This window comes from Astyanax mexicanus, chromosome 1, assembly GCF_023375975.1.
Source record: "Astyanax mexicanus isolate ESR-SI-001 chromosome 1, AstMex3_surface, whole genome shotgun sequence".
NCBI lineage: Eukaryota > Metazoa > Chordata > Actinopteri > Characiformes > Acestrorhamphidae > Astyanax > Astyanax mexicanus.
The window spans coordinates 121,077,031-121,099,766 of NC_064408.1; the positions used below are offsets into that span (position 1 = coordinate 121,077,031).

The 22,736-nt window shown below is 36.6% G+C and overlaps 1 protein-coding gene across 1 annotated transcript in view; it reads right to left on the reverse strand.

The window, feature by feature from the left end:
- Positions 1-526: 526 nt before the first annotated feature.
- The window catches only part of LOC103044382 (sialic acid-binding Ig-like lectin 5), a 39,015-nt gene continuing 16,805 nt past the window's right edge, over positions 527-22,736 (reverse strand). Inside the window, exons 2-8 of the mRNA XM_022673921.2 lie at positions 10,010-10,273; positions 8,518-8,793; positions 8,340-8,436; positions 7,201-7,230; positions 6,607-6,739; positions 2,799-2,840; positions 527-792 (exon numbers count right to left, since the gene is read on the reverse strand). Of these exons, the coding sequence (XP_022529642.2) occupies positions 760-792; positions 2,799-2,840; positions 6,607-6,739; positions 7,201-7,230; positions 8,340-8,436; positions 8,518-8,793; positions 10,010-10,273 (875 nt within the window). The 3' untranslated portion in view covers positions 527-759. The remainder of the gene's footprint in view (positions 793-2,798; positions 2,841-6,606; positions 6,740-7,200; positions 7,231-8,339; positions 8,437-8,517; positions 8,794-10,009; positions 10,274-22,736) is intronic.

A 22,736-nucleotide genomic window follows, 5' to 3' on the forward strand; every position in this document is an offset into this window, starting at 1 on the left:
AAATATACAGTACAGGCCAAAAGTTTGGACACACCTTCTCTTTTTCAGTGCGTTTTCTTTATTTTCATGACTATTTACATTGTAGATTCTCACTGAAGCATCAAAACTATGAATGAACACATGTGGAGTTTTATGTACTTAATAAAAAAAGAGCTGAACCTCCACAGTCACCGGACCTGAACCCAATCCAGATGGTTTGGGGTGAGCTGGAGCACAGAGTGAAGAAGACAAAGAGCCAACAAGTGCTAATAAACACCTCTGGGAACTCCTTCTCCCTCAAGAGTGTTGGAAAACTTTTCATTTCAGGTGGCCACCTCTTGAAGCTCATTGAGAGAATGATGCCAAGAGTGTGCAAAGCAGTAATCAGAGCAAAGGGGGGCTATTTTGAAGAAACTAGAATATAAAACATGTTTTTTTGTTATTTCACCTTTTTTTGTTACGTATAAAACTCCACATGTGTTCATTCATAGTTTCAATGCCTTCAGTGAGAATCTAGAATGTAAATAGTCTACTTGTAATAGTTTACTTATATATTAATCGTCTCTAACTAAATTACAGTAGTTGACTAACAAGCACAATAAAAAAAAACAGAAATTGCATTTCTTGAAAAAAAAAACGGAGTTGTTGCACAGTTAAAGTGTTTAAACCATGCAAACCAGCGCAATATCTTAACAGGTATTGTACTGTAGCACTGAAGGTTTTCTGAAGATGATCTGGGAGGAAGAGCCATTATCACGATGAGGAGATTTTGAGAAGATCTCAGCAATTCACGTAGATCTCAGTCATTTCCTCCTGATAAACACAGGGAGCAAACACCATTACCAACACTGTGGAACTTTTTATCATTATATCAACTTAAGTCCAGTCAAAAATAAATCTATAGCTCTAAAGTAGACCTGTCAAAATATCTATTATTTTACTGAATAATAATAAATGCGATAAATGACTGTTATCCTTTGGGAAATGCACTGTTAACTATTTATAGTTAACAGTTATATTTATGTTATTCTATTTATTAGACTATTTATAGGCAGAATATTTATAGACTGCACTGTAACACACAAAATGCAATAATAAATGTAGCCATTTATTTATAAACTATTGTTTTTTTATATATGAAAACATATAAAATTATTATTTTACTTTAAAGTACTGATAAAAAGTTGTTTGCCACGGAATTAATATTTATAAATTATTGAGCCAATTACGCCAACACTTTGTATGCTTCACTTAATTTAATAAACACTTATTGACAACAAAAAACATTGTGGTGTACTATATTATTTTACAGCCTATTTGTAAAATAGGGGCATTAAACCCAAAAATAAAAATGAACTAGAATGTGCTCAGTGTCCTTGTGCTGTTAGCATAGTCGTTGTTTAGCTATGTTTCACGCTATGCTAAAAACTCATTCCTGTTACTTTCAGTCCTGTTATTTAAAACATAAAAAGTAACAGGAGTGAGTTCCAGTAACAGCAGTGAGCTCCAGTAACAGGAGTGAGTTCCATTAACAGGAGTGAGTTCCAGTAACAGGAGTGAGTTCCAGTAACAGCAGTGAGCTCCAGTAACAGGAGTGAGTTCCATTAACAGGAGTGAGTTCCAGTAACAGGAGTGAGTTTCAGTAACAGCAGTGAGCTCCAGTAACAGGAGTGAGTTCCAGTAACAGCAGTGAGCTCCAGTAACAGGAGTGAGTTCCATTAACAGGAGTGAGTTCCAGTAACAGCAGTGAGCTCCAGTAACAGGAGTGAGTTCCATTAACAGGAGTGAGTTCCAGTAACAGCAGTGAGCTCCAGTAACAGGAGTGAGTTCCAGTAACAGCAGTGAGCTCCAGTAACAGGAGTGAGTTCCATTAACAGGAGTGAGTTCCAGTAACAGCAGTGAGCTCCAGTAACAGGAGTGAGTTCCAGTAACAGGACTGAGTTTATGAAGTACACTTTCAGATTAATGTAATTTAAAACTTTTAAAATACTTATTTACAAATATACTTTTGTACATTTTTAGCAAAGTGTGTTGAAAACAGCTGTTACAGATGTGCACTTAAAGTACAATGTATGACGTAACTTTTTAGAAAGTAAATTAAATTACTACATTGGTAAAATGTTTTCAAAATATATTTACGTATTACATTAATATAACAGTTAAAATGTCAAATTGCAATGCTCTGTAATTGTAATTAAAAAAGTTTATTAATGGATACAGTGTTAAGTAACTCTGTCAAATGTCAAATAAAAAATGTAAAGTAAATAACAAAGTAACAAGCTAAAAATGTTGTAGTAGAGTATATTAAAATATATATTTTTATACCCAATGAAGTATACTAGAAGCGTGCTACTTACAAAAGACAGAAACTAGAAGCATGTATATTTGTACTCTAATGTAAATATAGATCACATATATTTAACATCAATTCTTAATACATTTCTAATAATATACCTGGTATATAATAAATAGTGACACAGTTAAATATAGTTTTGAACCCTTTCTTTTGTCATCTGTAGTTTTGTCATATTTAATATGGGGGAAATAATCGATTATAATAAAAAATTAGAAGATTATTTTTTTAGGCCATAATCGCCCAGCACTAGGTGAATGGATAATAATAATAAAGTACGCAGAGAAACAGATACAGAAATACAATCTGTAATCATTATACAACTACAGCATGTCCCTATCAGATTAGTGGAGCTGAAAAGATTAATAGTAGGAGTAATAACAAAGAGGTGGTCATAATGTTTAGCTTGTTCAGTGTATTTTGCACAAACCCTTATTGTTATAAATAAATAAAATCCCATACTCACCAAGCAATCTTTTGGATTGGGCGCTTTTCCTTTTTTGCTCATCTGAAAGTGTTAAAGATGGAAATAAAAAAAAAGTAATTTATTAAAAAATTTAAACATGATTTAATCATCTTTAACTTTTTGTCTTCAAAAAATCAAGTAACCTTTTACTCACTAACCTATTCACAGTGATGTACAGCTCTGGAAAAAAGAGACATTCAGTTTCTGAATCAGTTTTTCTGATTTTGCTATTTTTAGGTTTATGTTTGAGTAAAATGAACATTGTTGTTTTATTCTATAAACTACAGACAACATTTCTCCCAAATTCCAAATAAAAAAATGTCATTTAGAGCATTTATTTGCAGAAAATAATGAGAAATGGCTGAAATAACAAGAAAAAGACGCAGAGCTCAAATAATGCAAAGATAAAACAAGTTCATATTCATTCAAAATTTTAAGAGTTCAGAAATCAATATTTGGTGGAATAACCCTGGTTCTGTTTTTTAATCACAGTTTTTTTCATGCTTCTTGGCATCATGTTCTCCTCCACCAGTCTTACACACTGCTTTTTGATAACTTTATGCTTTACACTCCTGGTGCAAAAATTCAAGCAGTTCACTTTGGTTTGATGGTTTGTGATCTTCCATCTTCCTCTTGATTATATTCCAGAGGTTTTCAATTTGGTAAAATCAAAGAAACTCATCATTTTTAAGTGATCTCTTATTTTTTCCAGAGCTGTATATCGTCGCTGTCCAATGAAAAACACTTATCTCCAAAACAGCAACTTTACAGGAGAGAGAAAAAACCTTCTAAACATTCAATGGAAGTCAATGTAAAAATAGTTTATTTCAGGTCATTTTGAAGAGTTTCTATTGGTCCATTTATCAAGAAATTTTGGCACAGTGTAAGGGACAGTTTGGCTGATCAAATTATGTCGTAAACTAAAAATCGACAAAAATGGAGATAAGTGTTTTTCATAGGACTGCGACGATATTTTCTCTAGAGGTGCATAGACTTTTTTATGCCACTGTATAATAACTTGGTAACAGCCATGAAAATGTACTTAGGGGAATGTGGTCCACTACCGGTCAAAAAAAATTTTTGTAGTCCAGTAGCAGTGCTTTATAACCCAGACAAGCTGTTTTTTTTATTTTATTACCTTATCAATTATTTTATTACTACTAATCACTTCACCTGTCAGACAAACTCTAATTCTTCTCTTCACTGCTGAAACTGAGACTCAGTCCTTAATCATGCTAAGCTAAAGGCTAAAGCTGCTGTTTCCATGTGGGTCAGCCAGACGTGACTCTTCCTGTAGCAGTTTTCTCCAGTTTCCAAGAGTCTTTTGAAGAAGGTGTAGGAAACAGAAATCACAGCTCTCTGACTTTATCTGTAATTTATCTAAAGAAAAGACTTTTACTTTTAATAGTTACAGAGTTATACCTGGTCCTTCTAATACCCACCTGAACAGGAACTGAACAGGACTTTATGGCACTCGTTTAAACCCAAAACAGACTAGAAAGAGAAAAAAGTACTGAAAAAACACCAAATTAGGTAATTAAACTACAAACCAACTAGCGGCACATTTTGTTCACAAGTGTTTACATGAACGTTTATTATATATTAATATAAAATTGGTGTCAAATTTACTTTGTCTGCTTTCCAGTTGAATTGCCTAATTGTAAGCTTTTAAAGTCATATTACTGCATTTTTGTTTTTACAAGTTTAAGTTAACATTAAGTTAACAAAATTGAGCTCCCCTGATTGGTGGAAACTTCACACTAGACATCAAGCCTCAAGCAGTTTGGACTGTGTGTCTCTCCACTCTTCCTCCAGACTCTGATCCCTTGATTTACAAATGAAATGTAAAATGTACTGATGATCAGTGATGGTTTGGAGAGACATGTCTGTCATCTGCTGGTGTTGATCCACTGTGTTTTATTATCAAGTCTAAAGTCAGTGCAGTTTTGTTTTCCCACAAAATCTTACAGCACTTCATGCTTCTCTCTGCTACTGACAACTTTTATGGAAAAAGCACCTGTAGCATCAGACAGATGTTCAGATCTGTGTCAGGTCTGTCTTCTTGTCTGACTATGTTGATACGCTGGCTCCCTCCACTGCACAGGGCTTCAGATTTGGAGTAAACCCCCTGATTTTAGTTGACCCACACGAAAACAGCTTTAGCCTTTAGCTCTTTAGCTTAGCATAATTGGACTAAGTCTCAGTTTCAGCAGAGAACAAATGAATTAGAGTTAGTCTGACAGGTGAAGTTATAAGCAGTAATAAAATACATTGATAAGATAATAAAATAAAAAAAAGCTCTTTTACTGGACTACAAAACAATTGGGGTGTTTTAAAACTTTTGACCGGTAGTCTATGTGGACAGAATGAATGTTGTGATTAGCAGCTAATGCTAATACTGCTCCAGCCTTAGTGCTGGAGAAACTTCACTGAAACTTCTGTGTAACTCTGTTCTTCAGCAGAGTGACCTTACTGCTCCTTAATACCTGTGTCACGTCCTCGCCCTGTTCCCGTCTGTCCTCGTGCCTGTGTGTTATTCCCACGTGACCCCTGCTCCTCTGTGTCTCCTGTCTCTGTAGTTTTCCACCACGTGTCTTATTTGTAGCTCCGCCCCCTAGCCCCAGGTGTTTCCACTTCCCTTGTGTGTTATATAGTCTTCCTGTGGCACCTTGTCTTCGTCAGTCTTTGCACCTTCACCTGTCGTTCGTCTCTCTCTGTGTTTCATAGTTTGTCTCAGTGTTTCATAGCCTCTGTTCTTCGAGCCGTAGTTTCTGTGTTTATCTCTTGTTTATGTTTCTAGTTTCTTGTTTATTTACGTGTTCCCTAGCTCCTTGTATATACCCCTGCTTTGTGTTTATTTGTTTATTCCCTTGTATATATTTCCCTACCCTGTTTTATTTGTTTATTATTATTATTATCGCTGGTTTGTTCTGGTTTGTTTCTTTGTTCTTTGTTTACTCGTTTATTTGTTTATTTGTTATTTATTTATTAAATCTCGCCCTTACCTGCACTTGCGTCCGCCTCCTTGTCTCCCTGCCTGGGTCTTATCCTGACAATCTGACTGGTAGAATTCATACATAAGGACGCATGATTTTTTTTTTTTTTTTTAAGGATTTTAAAATTGAAATTAAATTAAAGTGATTCAAACTTGTGTACCAATATTTTCTCCTTTTAAATCTCAAGTGTTTTTTTAACCTACTTTTTGTATTTAGTTCTTAAAAAATTGAAATTTGGTAACAGTACAGATTTTACTATAAATGTTCAGTTTTTTAATTGATTATGTAAACCCCATAAACATTGTTTTCAGCATATACACATATCCATAATATGAATATACAGTATATAGTAATAGTATGGACTGTTACAAGGTTACAAAAAGATAAAATAGGTAGTCATCATTTATTTTAAATAAAATGTGTTTTACTGAATTAGGGCCAGGTGCCAGGAATGCAGCAGCAGCAAGGAGAGGACACGGTGAGCGGACGCCAACGCAAACGGGTGTTTTTTTTTTTTTATATATATAAGAAAACAAACAAACAATAAACCCAGACTAAATCAAAAACAACAAGAAACAAGGAGAAAACTATATACTGAAATAACAAAGAATCGTGCAACATGACGGACGTGAAACGCACAACACCGGACGAGGAAGACAGAAACAGGGGGGCTATTTAAACACATGGTCTAACAGAAAACACCTGCGCACAGGTAACGAGGGGGCGGAGCTACAAATGAACAGAGACAGGGGCACATGGAGGAAAACAGGAAAAAAAAAAGGACTTAAGGACGTGACACCAGTGGGTTGTACCTTCTCTGTAGGAATCTCCGGCAGCTCCCTGGAGATGGCGTTAGGATCCTCATCCTTCGCTTTCTTACCATAAAGGCTGGATTTGCACACGTCAGGAGTTTTGCTTAAATTTTCATTTGAACCTGCACGCTGACTATAAGAAAAAAATGCAGTATTTAATAGACATTAGAGAATAAAAATGAAAAACAACTATAAATATTCAGTGGTTAAATTCCATATTTTTCATTATTCTTAAAATGGTCTGCATTTTAGGATACTACTAAATTCATCCAAACTATGAAGAACAACACATAGAATTATTTAGTAACAAAAAATGTGGGGTTTTTTTTAAAGCAAAGACCATCAGAACCATTACAATGATGAAACTGGCACTCATCAGGGCCAGCCCAAGAAAGCAAGCGTTTCCTCTGCTGTACAGGATAAGTTCATCAGAGTTACCAGATCCCCAGATAAGAGTATTTTGGTTTGTTTCACACTTTTAAGTTACTACATAAAAAAATAATTAAAAAAATTGCTTATTCAGTGAATCACCCCATATTTAAAAACTCAATCATTTGTTCATTTATTGTTGCTTTTAAACTGTACGAGTGTTACCTGGAGATGGATTTTGGGGGGATCTGGCGTCTGTGGCAAAAACAGAGAACAGATAATGAATCACTCAGTGTTAGAGTCTCAAAGGCCAATTTAATCAATTACACAATTTCCGCACAATTCCCTACAAAATGTAATAGTTACAAAGTTAGAAAATCAAATGTAAATCATTTAGGCTACGTTCATTTCGCACATTACCAGGCTAATGTTTCATGTGTGGTCCTAAATCAGATATTTAGTATCCGATCCACGGACATGCCACATGAATGTGAACGGTAAAGCCACATTTCTCAAATCTTTTTTGATTTTTTGCTCAGATCCGATTGGTCTATCTTTATGATTCACATTCACTGTAAATGTAAGTGATCTGTTTCTGTGTGTAATGTGAACGAATCTGAATCTGTCCCTGCCTCACATGCTGCACACTGATACCTGTATAAACAAAACGTCTCCTTCTTCACCAACAAAAAAAAACTCATATTAGAGAGACGAGAGACTCGTAGCTTTATAAAGGGAAATGGATGAGTTAGCAGCTCATATGTGGAGAGGTTTTTGCTGGAGTGGAGAAACAGGAAACAGCTGGTCTGAAGTTCATGCTCAGGTCGAGGAGGTGAAAAAGGACAGGCGGTTTGCTTTTGCTGTTTTTCTAGCTATAGCTGCACAGCTGCACCAAGAGATAGAATGTGGGTATGAGAGAGAAGCATGTAGTGCTAATGCTAACGCTAATGCAAATGCGTAAGAGCAAAAAGACGCATGAAGTCTGTGGATCGGATACATATCCGATTTAGGACCACATATGAAAGTGACTCAAAATCTGATTTGAAAAAATTAAGTTTGAGCCACATTGAGCCACAAAAAATCTCAATGATTTGAGTCACTTTAGCCTGGTAATGTGAACTTTGCCCTAGACTCACTGCAGAGCAGTGCTGTTAGCCAATCAGAGGTGATATGTTTGCATATATGAATATTCATAAGCAAGAGCCAAAATCTTGTCATTTTTCTCCATCCACTCCTTTACCGGACTAAAGCAGCGTTATACTGAATCACCGGAGCACTTTTTTTTTTCACAAAAAACAGCTCACATTTTACATTTTTCTGCTTCTGAATTAACTAAAGTAACATCATTAAGATGATAAATGTACCTCTTTCTCAGGCAAACAGCCGTCACAGTAACTCCCAGGGTGACGCAAACAGCTACTCCAGCAGCCACAGCAGCTATTATAACAGTGTGGGAGTTTCCTGTAAAACACAGAACAGAAGATTCATGAAGACGACGTTAAACAGGATCTCTGTCTCTCTGTGTCGTTCCTCCTGCAGTACCTTCTGACTGTGGAATCAGGACAGTGGTGTGGTGGAGGTCTGTGGAGAGGTAGTTGGATGCGGTACAGGACACGTTGCCGGTCAGTGGGCCGGTTAACTCCGACACCGTCACTGTACCGCTGTAGCTGGTTGTGATATTGAAGTTTGAAAAAAGTGCACTGCGTCCATCAACCGTCCAGGAGACGTTAGCTCTGGGCTCGGCCTCCGCTCGGCACACGCAGAGCAGACCTCCAGCCCACTCAGAGCAGCTTGGAGAGAGCAGGATTTTGGGAGGAACTGAGCAACAGGAAAAAACAGTGAGTTAACGATACAGACATTTATACAGGGGTTGGACAATGAAATTGAAACACCTGGTTTTAGAGCACAATAATTTATTGTGGTGACGGACAGTTCTGGTGGAAACAGAAGAGTTGATGTGCACATTGAATTCTGCCGTGATTTGATCAGTGGATGTTTTTTTTGGATACAATCCGGGTTAGCACCCGAACATCCCTTTCAGACAGCTTCCTCTCACAGCGTCCACAGTTAATCCTGTTGGATGTGGTTGGTCCTTCTTGGTGGTATGCTGACATTACCCTGGATACCGTGGCTCTTGATACATCACAAAGACTTGCTGTCTTGGTCACAGATGCTCCAGCAAGACGTGCACCAACAATTTGTCCTCTTTTGAACTCTGGTATGTCACCCATAATGTTGTGTGCATTGCAATATTTTGAGCAAAACTGTGCTCTTACCCTGCTAACTGAACCTTCACACTCTGCTCTTACCCTGGATTTTAATCGCAGTTTTTTCATGCATCTTGGCATCATGTTCTCCTCCACCAGTCTTACACACTGCTTTTGGATAAATTTATGTTTTACACTCCTGGTGCAAAAATTCAAGCAGCTCAGTTTGGTTTGATGGCTTGGCTTTGGTTTGATAATAAAAAGTCTAAATATTTTTTTCTAATTCAGTGTTTTGTTATCGTGAATAAAATATTGCGATATAATTTTAGAGCCATATCGCCCACCCCTACTCTACATATCAACACAACACTCTTTCTTTTTTGCATTGTACTGTACATCAAACTCAGCCCCATGCTCAGAGCACACAATCAGGAGCTGCTGAAACCCAACAGTGCTGGGGGACATAATAGCCGGGTCGTCTGCATACATCAAATGGTTTAAAAGAGTATTCCCTATCAAACATCCTGTCTTACACCTCCCCAGTAGTTTGGAAAGGTTGTCCATATATAAGTTGAAAAAGGCTGGAGATAGAAGTCCCCCTTGTCTAACTCCATTTCCTTCACAGCCAGGATTAGATAGAATGTTTCCCCATATATATATATATGAATCAAGAGTTTCAATATATTATCTCAATGACATATTAAGTTGTTCTCTTAATAAAATTTATATTTTATTTGGTCCTCAGTATATTTTATATAATTTGAATTTGTGAATTTCTTATATTAGGTCAAAAAACTATAAACAGAATAAAAGCAATAATAACTTACAGTGGACGTTCAGCTTGAGCTGCTCAGACTGACCCTCTCCAACAGAGTTAAACACAGTGCAGGAAACGGAGGTCTCCCGCTGGATATTTTTAAAGGTGTAGCGATGTTCTGCTCCACTCTTCTTCACAGTGGTGTTCATCTGAGAAACAGACCACTCGTAGCGAGAAGGTGGAGGTCTACTGGTAGCAGAACATGTGAGTGAGAGAGAACCACCCTCAACCACACTGTTTCCTTCAGCCTGTATTCTCACATCTGAGGGGGAATCTGCAAAAAAGCACAAAACGCAAGTTTATTTCTGTATTTGTAAGATTTAAGACTCAATGCAGAAGTTTAAAAGAACGTTTTAAAAAGAAATGATAAAACAAAAAAGGTAATGCACACTACAGTGATGTAAAAAGTGTTTGTCCCTCCTCTTAATTTCTTATATTTTTGCATGGTGGTCACTTTTAAATGTTTCAAATCATCAAACAAACTTAAATATATGTAAAAAAATATATATATAAAATATCACTGCTGAGGTAAATATGCGGTAAAAACATCACTGCTGAGGTAAATATGCGGTAAAAATATCACTGCTGAGGTAAATGTGTGGTATATCACTGTTGAGGTAAATGTGTGGTAAAACATCACTGCTGAGGTAAATTTGTTGTAAAAATATCACTGCTGAGGTAAATGTGTGGTAAAAATATCACTGCTGAGGTAAATTTGTGGTACAAATATCACTGCTGAGGTAAATGTGTGGTAAAAATATCACTGCTGAGGTAAATTTGTGGTACAAATATCACTGCTGAGGTACATATATGGTAAAAATAACACTGCTGAGCTAGCTTACTGTGTAACTAGAATAGCAATGCTGAGGTAAATTCATAGTTGGAATGAAGTGAAATATGAAATTTGTTCAATAAATATTTTTAAAAATTTTAGGATTAGAATATTTTTTGTTTGAAAAGAAAGACATTTAATTTATTAAATGCCAAGAAAAAGTAACAAATTTTATATAAAAATAAACAACTTCTATACTTGCACTTGTTTTTCTCCCCTTTCAGACACATATGACACTCTCACCCACAAACATTCACACATATATTTCTCACATACTCACATTCTGTATCTCATATAAAAATGCAGATTCACACACATATCTTTCACATCACGCATCTGTGGATGCTGCCTATCTATCTATCTATCTATCTATCTATCTATCTATCTATCTATCTATCTATCTATCTATCTGTCAGTCTGTCTATCTATCTGCTTCATTCTGGTCAGGAATCATTGGGTTACACCTGCAATTTTTCAGGTCTATTAATTGTGTCTGTCTGTCTATCTGTCTGTCTGTCTGTCTGTCTATCTATCTATCTGCTTCATTCTGGTCAGGAATCATTGGGTTACACCTGCAATTTTTCAGGTCTATTACTTGTGTCTAATATCTGTTGCATCATGTTTTTTTGTATTGTTCCAATTTTGTGCAGTGGTGTGAAAAAAGTGGTGTTTACCCTCTTCATGATTTCTTGTTTTTTTGTATGTTTGTCACTCTGAAATGTTTCAGATGATCCATCAAATTTAAATATTAGTCAAAGACAACACAAATAAACACAAAATGCAGTTTTTAACATGGCCCTGTGTGAAAAAGTGTTTACCCCATAAACCTAATAACTGGTTGGGCCACACTTAACACACCAACAACTGCAATCAATCGTTTGCTGTAACTTGCAATTCTTTACAGAATTGTTGTAATTCCACCACATTGGAGGGTTTATTAAGCATAAACCACCTTTTTTTAAGATCATGCTACAGCATCTCAATCGGATTCAGGTCAGGACTTTAACTAGTAAACTCCAAAGTATTTACTTTGGCCATTTAGTCATTAAGAGGTGGACTTGATGCTGTGTTTTGGGTCACTGTCCTGCTGCAGAACCCAAGTTCATGTCAGCTTGAAGACTTTTTGGTATATAGCAGAATTCATGGTTCCATTTATCACAGCAAGTTTTCCAGGTCATGAAGCAGCAAAGCAGCTCCAGACCGTCATCACACTACCACCACCATGTTTTACTGTAGCTATAAAGTTATTTTTCTAAAATGCTGTGTTACTTTTATATCAGATGTAATTGAACACACGATGCAACAAGTTTAAAGTTTGCCTCGTCAATCCACAGAGCTGTATATCCATATTTTCCTGAAAATCTTAAGGGATCATCAAGATGTTTTCTGGTAAAATTGAGATGTGCATTAATGTACTTTTTGCTCAGCAGTGTATTTTTTCAGTTAGCATTTTAACAGATATTTTTCAGTCTATTTTCATATATAAAGTGCACTGGATTATACATTGAGGTGTAATAGGAGGAATAGCGGTGCTCTTGTGTCTGTGCCGGAGCTCCTCTGAGCTCAAACCATTGACAGTATATATTAACTGGACCAAGCCATCCCGCTGATTTCAATGGAGCCAGGTGAGGCCAATCGTGTCACTTCCTGATCGGCTTCTCGTGGGGCGTTAACCGGGAAAGTGAGAGATTGCGCAGGCGCCAGCATGACGTAAATATATATACGCATATATATATATATATATGTTTTCCGTGCAAACAACCGTACTGTTTATAGGAGCTGCAAAGAACTATTTACTCCACAGTGAGAAAAGCTCCATTCCGTCCCAAAATGGGGCTTTTATTGAATAAACAGCAGATAAAAACTAGAATTACAGATATCCAATATTAGTCCACGGATTTACTGAAAAATATTCATAGTTTTCTATATAACAAGCATTTAGAAACTCAGTAATAAGAATAATAAATGTGTAATATAAATTACAGTTATATCTATACATTATAATTCTCATAGTCTATCTTACTTCTATTTACTACTATCCTACTATCTACAATGTATTATAACTGATAGTAGTAGTATTTTTAACGTCATCGTTAGCATAGTTGTATAAAAATGTTATTTTCTAAAGCTATGAACAGACTATTAATCTTATGGATCAAATCGCAGAAAATCCGTTCTTTGTAGAAAAGAACACGGGCCGTGTCATAATCGAAAACAGCTTAGAAATACATTTATTATTGGTTCAAAGACCAAACCCCGAAATGAATGGAAGTGAATGGATAGCTTTGCTCAAATGGTCCTCTCATTCCTCAGCAGCACACTTCCGGTGGCACGTTTTGGAAGGGAAAAGCTAGGGGCCTGGCTCAAACCAGACTCTGTGGCTGTATTCGGAATGGCATACTACATATTACTCACTTACTAAATTTGCCTAAAGCTAGATGCAGTACGCAGTATGCGACCAAACTGAGGATCTGTATTGCACTACAGGTACCCGGATGGTGTACTACTCCGCTCCGATTGTGCAGTGTGCATGGAGAGCTATCTTCGCGGTGTACTGCATCCCAACATGCATTGCGACTGGCTTCTCCAGCTTGCTTCATAAAAAAACAAGATGGTGGCGAGTGCGAGAGATTTTTAAATTATGGAAATATATATATTTTTAAATTAAGGGAATTATTTTGGAAAGTATTGGCTCACCGCTGTCGAGCCCCTCCGCTGCTGCGGTCGAGCATTTAACGCAGCCGGACAGCGGAGAGCTGAGAGGTCTCGGCAGCGGTGAGCCATTACTTTCCTTGATGTAGTAAATAATTCCCTCAGTTTTAATAAATTATTCTGTTATTTTAATAATTTCCTCAGTTTTAATAGATTATTCTGTTACTTTAATTAATAATTCCCTGAGTTTTAATAGATTATTCTGTTACTTTAATTAATAATTCTTTCAGTTTTAATAAATTATTCTGTTACTTTAATAATTTTCTCAGTTTTTTTTTTCTTTTTTTTTTTTTAATTTTTTTTTTTTTTTATTGATTAATTTCAATGTTACATTAACAAACATTTTTTTATTCTTTAACCCCAAAATCAACTCCCCCCCAGCTATCTAACCCCCCCCCCCCCCCCTCTGAGCCCCCTACCCCCTAAACTTATCCCCTCTCCCTAACAAACATTTTTTATTCTTTAATCCTTAAAACAACCCCCCCACCCCACCCCACCCCGCTATCTAACCCCCCCTCTCTGAGCCCCCTACCCCCTAAACTTATCCCCTCTCCCTAACAAACCCCCTTTTCTCCCTCCCAGGTCTCCCACCTGTACAAGCATACATGTAGACAATACAGTCATTTATAGATTAAATACACATATAAAAACATACACATACATGTAAACATTATTAATAATAGTAATAATAATAATAATAATAATATTAATAATAATAAATGAAAAACAGAGAAAAAAAAAAAAAAAAATTGAATAACTAAAATAAAATACAACCAATCAAGTCCCCCTACCACTCTGCTCCTATTCATTTAAATTGGACAACTGTTTAAAGTATGTGATAAAAGGATCCCAGACCAAACCAAACATGTCTGCCACCCCTCTCAAACTAAATTTAATCTTTTCTAAATTGAGAAAGAACATTACATCTTTTAACCACAGGGCATGTGAGGGTGTTGTAGAGGCTTTCCACCCAAGAAGAATTCTTCTTTTAGCTAAAAGGAGCGCAAATTTTAGTGCCTCAACCACTCCAGACTTAAGGGAAGATTCCAAATGTACTCCGAACACAATAAGTAGTGGGCTGGGGCTGACATCAATACCAAACGCATCGTTTAAAGAACTAAATACTGCCTTCCAATATTTCTCAAGCTTTGTACAGGCCCAAAACATGTGCAGTAGGGTAGCAGGGTCTTTACCACATCGGGGGCACCGGGGGTCCACCCCGGGATATATACTTGCCAGTCTAGCATTGCATAGGTATGTCCTATGGACTAGTCGGAACTGTATTAAATTCAGTCTAGGACAAGAAGAGGACGAATGTATTCTTTTTAATATTTTGCTCCAAAGCTCCTCTTCAATCACAAATCCAAGTTCTTGCTCCCATTTAGACCTTACTGCTAAGGGGAAATCAGTGAAGGACATAAGAATACTATAAAGTTGTGATATCAACCCTTTTGAATGAACGGGAATCAGAAACAGACGTTCCCAAGGTAATTCAGGTGGTCGTCCTGGAAATGTGGCAAAAAGTGTTTGAGCACAATGGCGGATTTGAAAGTATCGAAACATATTGGTGCGTGAGATGTTATATTTAGAACACAGTCCGGAGAAACTGTAAAAGGCATCATCATCATACAGGTCTCTAAAAGAAGTAATACCTAATCTTTTCCAGGAGCCAAATGTGCGATCTAGTGTAGAGGGTGTAAATAAGTGATTGTTGTCGATCGGGGTTAAGGTCGAGGCTGAGAGGAAACTAAACTGTCGTCGGAACTGTAACCAAATCTTCAGTGTAGCTATAACTAAAGGATTAGAAGAGTATCGGGAAGGGGACAATGGGAGGGAAGAAAATATTAGTGCCTTCAGAGATGAGCAATGGCATGATAGCGATTCCAGTACACACCAGTTGATGGTTGGTGCATTAATCCAAAAACCAATCTTGTGTATATTGGCTGCAAAATAGTAAAGTAAAAAATTTGGTAGGGCCAGTCCCCCCTGATCTTTGGGCCTCTGCAGAGTTAGTTTGCCAACACGAGGAATCCTTCCGCTCCAAACAAAATTTATAATGGCCTTATCGAGGGTCTTAAAAAAAGATTTGGGCAAGAATACTGGAAGGCATTGAAACAAAAACAAAAACTTGGGAAGAATGTTCATTTTGACACTTTGAATTCTACCAGCAATTGATAGAGGGAGAGTGCTCCACCTCTGGAAGTCTCTCTTAATGGAGGACATAAGAGGGGAATAATTAGATTCTTGAATGGAGGCCAAAGTATGAGCTATATGAATACCAAGGTATCTAAAACTTTTTTGAGCTAGTCGGAAGGGGATGTTGGTTTGAGCTATTTGGACTGTAAGAAAATTAAGAGGAAAATATTCACTCTTATCAAAATTTAACTTATATCCTGAAAAGGAGCCAAACTCTTTTAAAATGACCTGAGCAGCAGGAATTGAAAGTGAGGGGTGACTAATATATAGCAAAAGATCGTCAGCATACAAAGAGACTTTATTTTCTATGTTATGGCGTATAATACCCTGTATGTCTGACGATTCTTTGAGGGCAATAGACAAAGGTTCCAAAGCTAAAACAAACAAAGCTGGGCTTAACGGGCAACCCTGACGAGTACCCCGATGTAAGGAAAAAAAAGGAGAGAGAATAGAATTAGTACGTATTCTAGCTGAAGGGGAGGCGTAAAGAAGCTTGACCCACGATATAAAATTATTCCCAAAGCCAAATTTATGTAAGACTGAAAAGAGGTATTTCCATTCTAAACGGTCAAATGCTTTCTCAGCGTCCAATGCAACAACTGTCTCAGGAACATTAGAGGAGTTGGAAGACAGAACAATATTTAAAAGCCTACGAATGTTAGAGAAAATATGACGTCCTTTGATAAAGCCAGTTTGATCATCTGAAATAACTAAGGGAAGGACTGACTCTAAACGCCTGGCCAGCACTTTAGCAAGAATTTTGTGCTCGTTACAAAGCAGACTGATGGGTCGATAGGAGCCACATAGAGTTGGATCTTTGTCTTTTTTCGGTATAAGAGAGATTGTTGCCTGAGTAAAAGTTGGGGGAAGATAACCATTTTCAAGTGATTCCTCAAACACCTCCAGGAGAAGGGGGGATAATTTTTCTTTAAACTTTTTATAAAACTCTATACCAAAGCCATCTGGGCCTGGTGCTTTTCCACTATTCATAGAGCAAATTGCATCTACGATCTCCTCTAGTGTAATAGGGTCCTCCAGGTTCTGTATAGTGTCAGGGTCTAAACTAGGCAGTTTTAGTTTATTCAAAAATGAGTGCATTATATCCGGATTGGGGGAGCATTCACTGGAATACAATGTTGTGTAGTATTTGACAAAAATTTTGTTAATTTCCTTGGGATGGGTTACTATGTTGTCTGATGAATCCCTAATTTGGGATATTAATCTGGAAGCAGTAAGTCTCCTCAGTTGATGGGCCAATAATCGACTGCCCCGCTCACCAAACTCATATGTCAGACCACGCATACGCCAAATTTGAGCCTCTGCTTTTTCTGTCGCGAGGAGGTTGAATTCCGCCTGGAGGTCTGTGCGTGATTTCAGCAAATCTGGGGAGGATTTTTCAGATATTTTTCTATCTAAATTAAGTATTGATTGAGAAATGTCCTCCATTCGGACTCGCCTAAGTTTGTTTTCATATGAAGAGGATGAGATTATTTCTCCCCTCAGTACAGCTTTCAGAGATTCCCATAATGTTGACTTGGAAATCGAATCTGACCTATTAGTAGCTAAAAAAAAGTCAATGGAGTCTGAAATCCTGGAGCAAAAAGATTCCTTTGTAAGAAACTGTGGATTTAAGCGCCACTGCGGAGGATCTTTATGATAAAGACCAAACTTCATGTCCATTTGAAGAGGGGCATGATCAGATATAACTATGGCCAAATAATCGACATGGGTAACAGAATCCAGGAGCTCACTGTTAATAAAAAAATAATCTATACGAGAATATGACTGATGTACTGGCGAAAAATAAGAGAATGATTTGTTGAAGGGGTGTAATGTGCGCCAGGGGTCCACACAACTGTTATCTTCCATAAAATACGACAAATATCGGGCCATTTTAGAGAGCGAAGTTGTTTTTGAGCTAGATCGATCTAAGACTGAATTCATAACACAATTGAAGTCCCCCCCAAAAATAAGTTTGTGTGAGTCTAGGTTTGGGAGAGTAGATAAAAGCCTTTTCACAAAGTTCTCATCATCCCAGTTCGGGGCATAAACATTAACCAGTAGCACCTGCTCCTGGAACAGATGACCCGCTACAATGATATATCTTCCCTCCCGATCAGAAATTATTTCACTTGGTATAAACTGAACCCTTTTATTAACTAAGATAGCAACTCCTCTCGCCTTTGTGTTGTAGTTAGAGTGGAAAACTTGATTTACCCACAATTTACGCAACTTATTATGTTCTAATTTGGCTAAGTGGGTCTCCTGAAGAAAGACAATATCTGTGCTTAAAGTTTTGAGATGAGAAAAGACTTTAACTGTCTTGGTCTGGGATTGTAATCCTTTAACATTCCAAGAAATAAATCTCATCGGTTTGTGTTGTCGGTCGGCTGCTCTTATGGTGTACATAGATAAAGTTTAAAGCTAAGAAGCAGTGGTAGGGAATAACAAAGTGACTAGTGGGGAGAAAGAGGGGAAAAGAAAAAAAAAAAAAAAAAAAAAAAAAAAAGGAGGGGAGAGACCAACCCCAATCCCAAAAAACATTCCTCAAACTCAAACAGACTTCTACTTCCAGTAACGGTGCCCTGAGTTATATTTTACAGCAAAAATCCCTAATACCCACTCCCCAGGGCCCTGGGGTTAAACAACTGTATAATAGAACATTATTTGACAGACACTCTATGAACCGATACAAAAACCTGAACAGTGACCCGGTCTAAATGTGTTGGGTAGAGAATTCTTAATTATAACTGCCCATACAGAACCTTTTCATAATTTTTTTTCCCATCATTGTTATTGCAAATTAAGAATACTCAAACTTCTATTCCAGATGGGCTAACATATATATATAAAAATTAAGACAAGAAAAACTGCTTTACTGTTATGTCCATTTCTGCGGTGCCCACTTCAAATAACACCCCAACAGTAAACATGCCAAACGAACCTGGCCTTTATCATAGTCAACAGCCTCAGTGATGGCATTTTTAGTCATTGCTGACCTGCCCTTTAGGGTGACTGTTCGTCGCAAAACTTCTGCGCCGCGTCTGGGGTTTCGAAGATCCTGGCCACTCCATTCACCATCACTCGGAGTCTGGCAGGGTAAAGTAGTGTGAAGCGGACCCCCCTCTGAAATAAGGTTGCCTTTACTGGTTGGAACGCAGCTCGTCTGCGGGACAGCTCCGCGCTGTAATCCGGGAAGAAACGCAGTTTATTTCCCTTGTATACGAGCTCGTCTCTGCTTTTCCTCATGACCCGCTCCTTGTCTTGAAAGCTATGGAAGAGAACAATCATAACCCGGGGTCTTCCACCAGTGTTTCCTCCTGCCTTGGTCGAGCGGCCGAGTCGATGGGCTCTTTCAATAACCGGCTGACTCTGAAACAGACTGGAGCCGAACAACTCCCTGAGGAGCTCCGTCACAAACCCGATCGGATCCGTTGACTCCAACCCCTCCGGAATCCCGATGATACGCAGGTTACATCTTCTAGATCGGTTCTCCAGGTCGTCTAACTTCTCCACTAGCGAGGTATTTGAGTGCCTAAGCAAGTCGCACTCCCGCTCGAGCCGCTCCAGCCGGGTGTCGTGGACAGTCAGTGTAGACTCCAATTCAGCGAAATTATTCAAGTGAGAGTCGAATATCCGCTCCAATGATTCGAGTCGTTCGCAGATCGGTTGAAGTGATTCATTCAGGATTTTAATGGTTTTCTCCATTTTCTGGTCAAATTGTTCGCTAAACGCCGTGAACCATTTCGGAGGGGTGTCACCATCGAAAGATGAGCCTGCAGTGGGAGAGAGCGGTGAGCTACTTTCCTGTGATATCAGACACTCTCCCGCGCTCGGGTCCCCGCGAGGCGCGAGGCCGGAGGAGGAGCTCTCCGTCTGGGCTGGAACTGTAGCTGCTGCCGGTGTAGCCGCGTCGGTCCGTCGGGAAGTTAGCATAGCAGCGGGGTCCGATGAGTTAGGCTTAGAACCAGCTCTATCTCTCAGATTTCTCGACATGACCAATAAAAATTAGTTCCGGGGTTCTAAAACTTACTTTTTAAGCGTAGAAAAAGCAAAAGAGAGTTCTGTTTATTATCAAAAATAATCGTGCCCCAGGGAGCAAGTACAAACACGTCTGACTACGCCGCCATTAAACCGGAAGCCCCTAATTTTCTCAGTTTTAATAAATTATTCTGTTACTTTAATTAATAATTCTCTCAGTTTTAATTTTAATTAATAATTCCCTCAATTTGTTGTAAAAAATATCACTACTGAGGTAAATTTGTTGTAAAAACATCACTGCTGAGGTAAATTTGTTGTAAAAATATCACTACTGAGGTAAATTTGTTGTAAAATATCACTGCTGAGGTAAATTTGTGGTAAAAAATATCACTACTGAGGTAAATTTGTGGTAAAAATATCACTACTGAGGTAAAAGTGTTGTAAAAATATCACTGCTAAGGTAACTTTGTGGTAAAAATATCACTACTGAGGTAAATTTGTTGTAAAAAATATCACTACTGAGGTAAATTTGTTGTAAAAAATATCACTACTGAGGTAAATTTGTTGTAAAAACATCACTGCTGAGGTAAATTTGTTGTAAAAAAAAATATCACTACTGAGGTAAATTTGTTGTAAAAATATCACTGCTAAGGTAACTTTGTGGTAAAAATATCACTACTGAGGTAAATTTGTTGTAAAAAATATCACTACTGAGGTAAATTTGTTGTAAAAACATCACTGCTGAGGTAAATTTGTTGTAAAAAATATCACTACTGAGGTAAATTTGTTGTAAAAATATCACTGCTAAGGTAAATTTGTGGTAAAAATATCACTACTAAGGTAAATTTGTTGCAAAAATATCACTACTGAGGTAAATTTGTTGTAAAAATATCACTACTGAGGTAAATTTGTTGTAAAAATATCACTACTGAGGAAAATTTGTTGTAAAAAATATCACTGCTAAGGTAAATTTGTGGTAAAAATATCACTGCTAAGGTAAATTTGTGGTAAAAATATCACTGCTAAGGTAAATTTGTGGTAAAAATATCACTACTAAGGTAAATTTGTTGCAAAAATATCACTACTGAGGTAAATTTGTTGTAAAAATATCACTACTGAGGTAAATTTGTTGTAAAAATATCACTACTGAGGTATATTTGTTGTAAAAAATATCACTACTGAGGTAAATTTGTTGTAAAAACATCACTGCTGAGGTAAATTTGTTGTAAAAATATCACTACTGAGGTAAATTTGTTGTAAAAATATCACTGCTAAGGTAAATTTGTGGTAAAAATATCACTACTAAGGTAAATTTGTTGCAAAAATATCACTACTGAGGTAAATTTGTTGCAAAAATATCACTACTGAGGTAAATTTGTTGTAAAAATATCACTGCTAAGGTAAACTTGTGGTAAAAATATCACTACTGAGGTAAATTTGTTGTAAAAATATCACTGCTAAGGTAAATTTGTGGTAAAAATATCACTACTAAGGTAAATTTGTTGCAAAAATATCACTACTGAGGTAAATTTGTTGTAAAAATATCACTACTGAGGTAAATTTGTTGTAAAAAATATCACTACTGAGGTAAATTTGTTGTAAAAACATCACTGCTGAGGTAAATTTGTTGTAAAAATATCACTACTGAGGTAAATTTGTTGTAAAAATATCACTACTGAGGTAAATTTGTTGTAAAAATATCACTGCTAAGGTAAATTTGTTGTAAAAATATCACTACTGAGGTAAATTTGTTGTAAAAATATCACTGCTAAGGTAAACTTGTGGTAAAAATATCACTACTGAGGTAAATTTGTTGTAAAAATATCACTGCTAAGGTAAATTTGTGGTAAAAATATCACTACTAAGGTAAATTTGTTGCAAAAATATCACTACTGAGGTAAATTTGTTGTAAAAATATCACTACTGAGGTAAATTTGTTGTAAAAAATATCACTACTGAGGTAAATTTGTTGTAAAAACATCACTGCTGAGGTAAATTTGTTGTAAAAATATCACTACTGAGGTAAATTTGTTGTAAAAATATCACTACTGAGGTAAATTTGTTGTAAAAATATCACTGCTAAGGTAAATTTGTTGTAAAAATATCACTACTGAGGTAAATTTGTTGTAAAAATATCACTACTGAGGTAGATTTGTTGTAAAAATATCACTGCTAAGGTAAATTTGTTGCAAAAATATCACTACTGAGGTAAATTTGTTGTAAAAATATCACTACTGAGGTAAATTTGTTGTAAAAAATATCACTACTGAGGTAAATTTGTTGTAAAAACATCACTGCTGAGGTAAATTTGTTGTAAAAATATCACTACTGAGGTAAATTTGTTGTAAAAATATCACTACTGAGGTAAATTTGTTGTAAAAATATCACTGCTAAGGTAAATTTGTTGTAAAAATATCACTACTGAGGTAAATTTGTTGTAAAAATATCACTACTGAGGTAGATTTGTTGTAAAAATATCACTGCTAAGGTAAATTTGTGGTAAAAATATCACTACTGAGATAAATTTGTTGTAAAAATATCACTACTGAGGTAAATTTGTTGTAAAAAATATCACTACTGAGGTAAATTTGTTGTAAAAACATCACTGCTGAGGTAAATTTGTTGTAAAAACATCACTGCTGAGGTAAATTTGTTGTAAAAATATCACTGCAAAGGTAAATTTGTTGTAAAAATATCACTACTGAGGTAAATTTGTTGTAAAAATATCACTACTGAGGTAGATTTGTTGTAAAAATATCACTGCTAAGGTAAATTTGTGGTAAAAATATCACTACTGAGGTAAATTTGTTGTAAAAAATATCACTACTGAGGTAAATTTGTTGTAAAAACATCACTGCTGAGGTAAATTTGTTGTAAAAATATCACTACTGAGGTAAATTTGTTGTAAAATATCACTGCTGAGGTAAATTTGTGGTAAAAAATATCACTACTGAGGTAAATTTGTTGTAAAAATATCACTGCTGAGGTAAATTTGTTGTAAAAAATATCACTACTG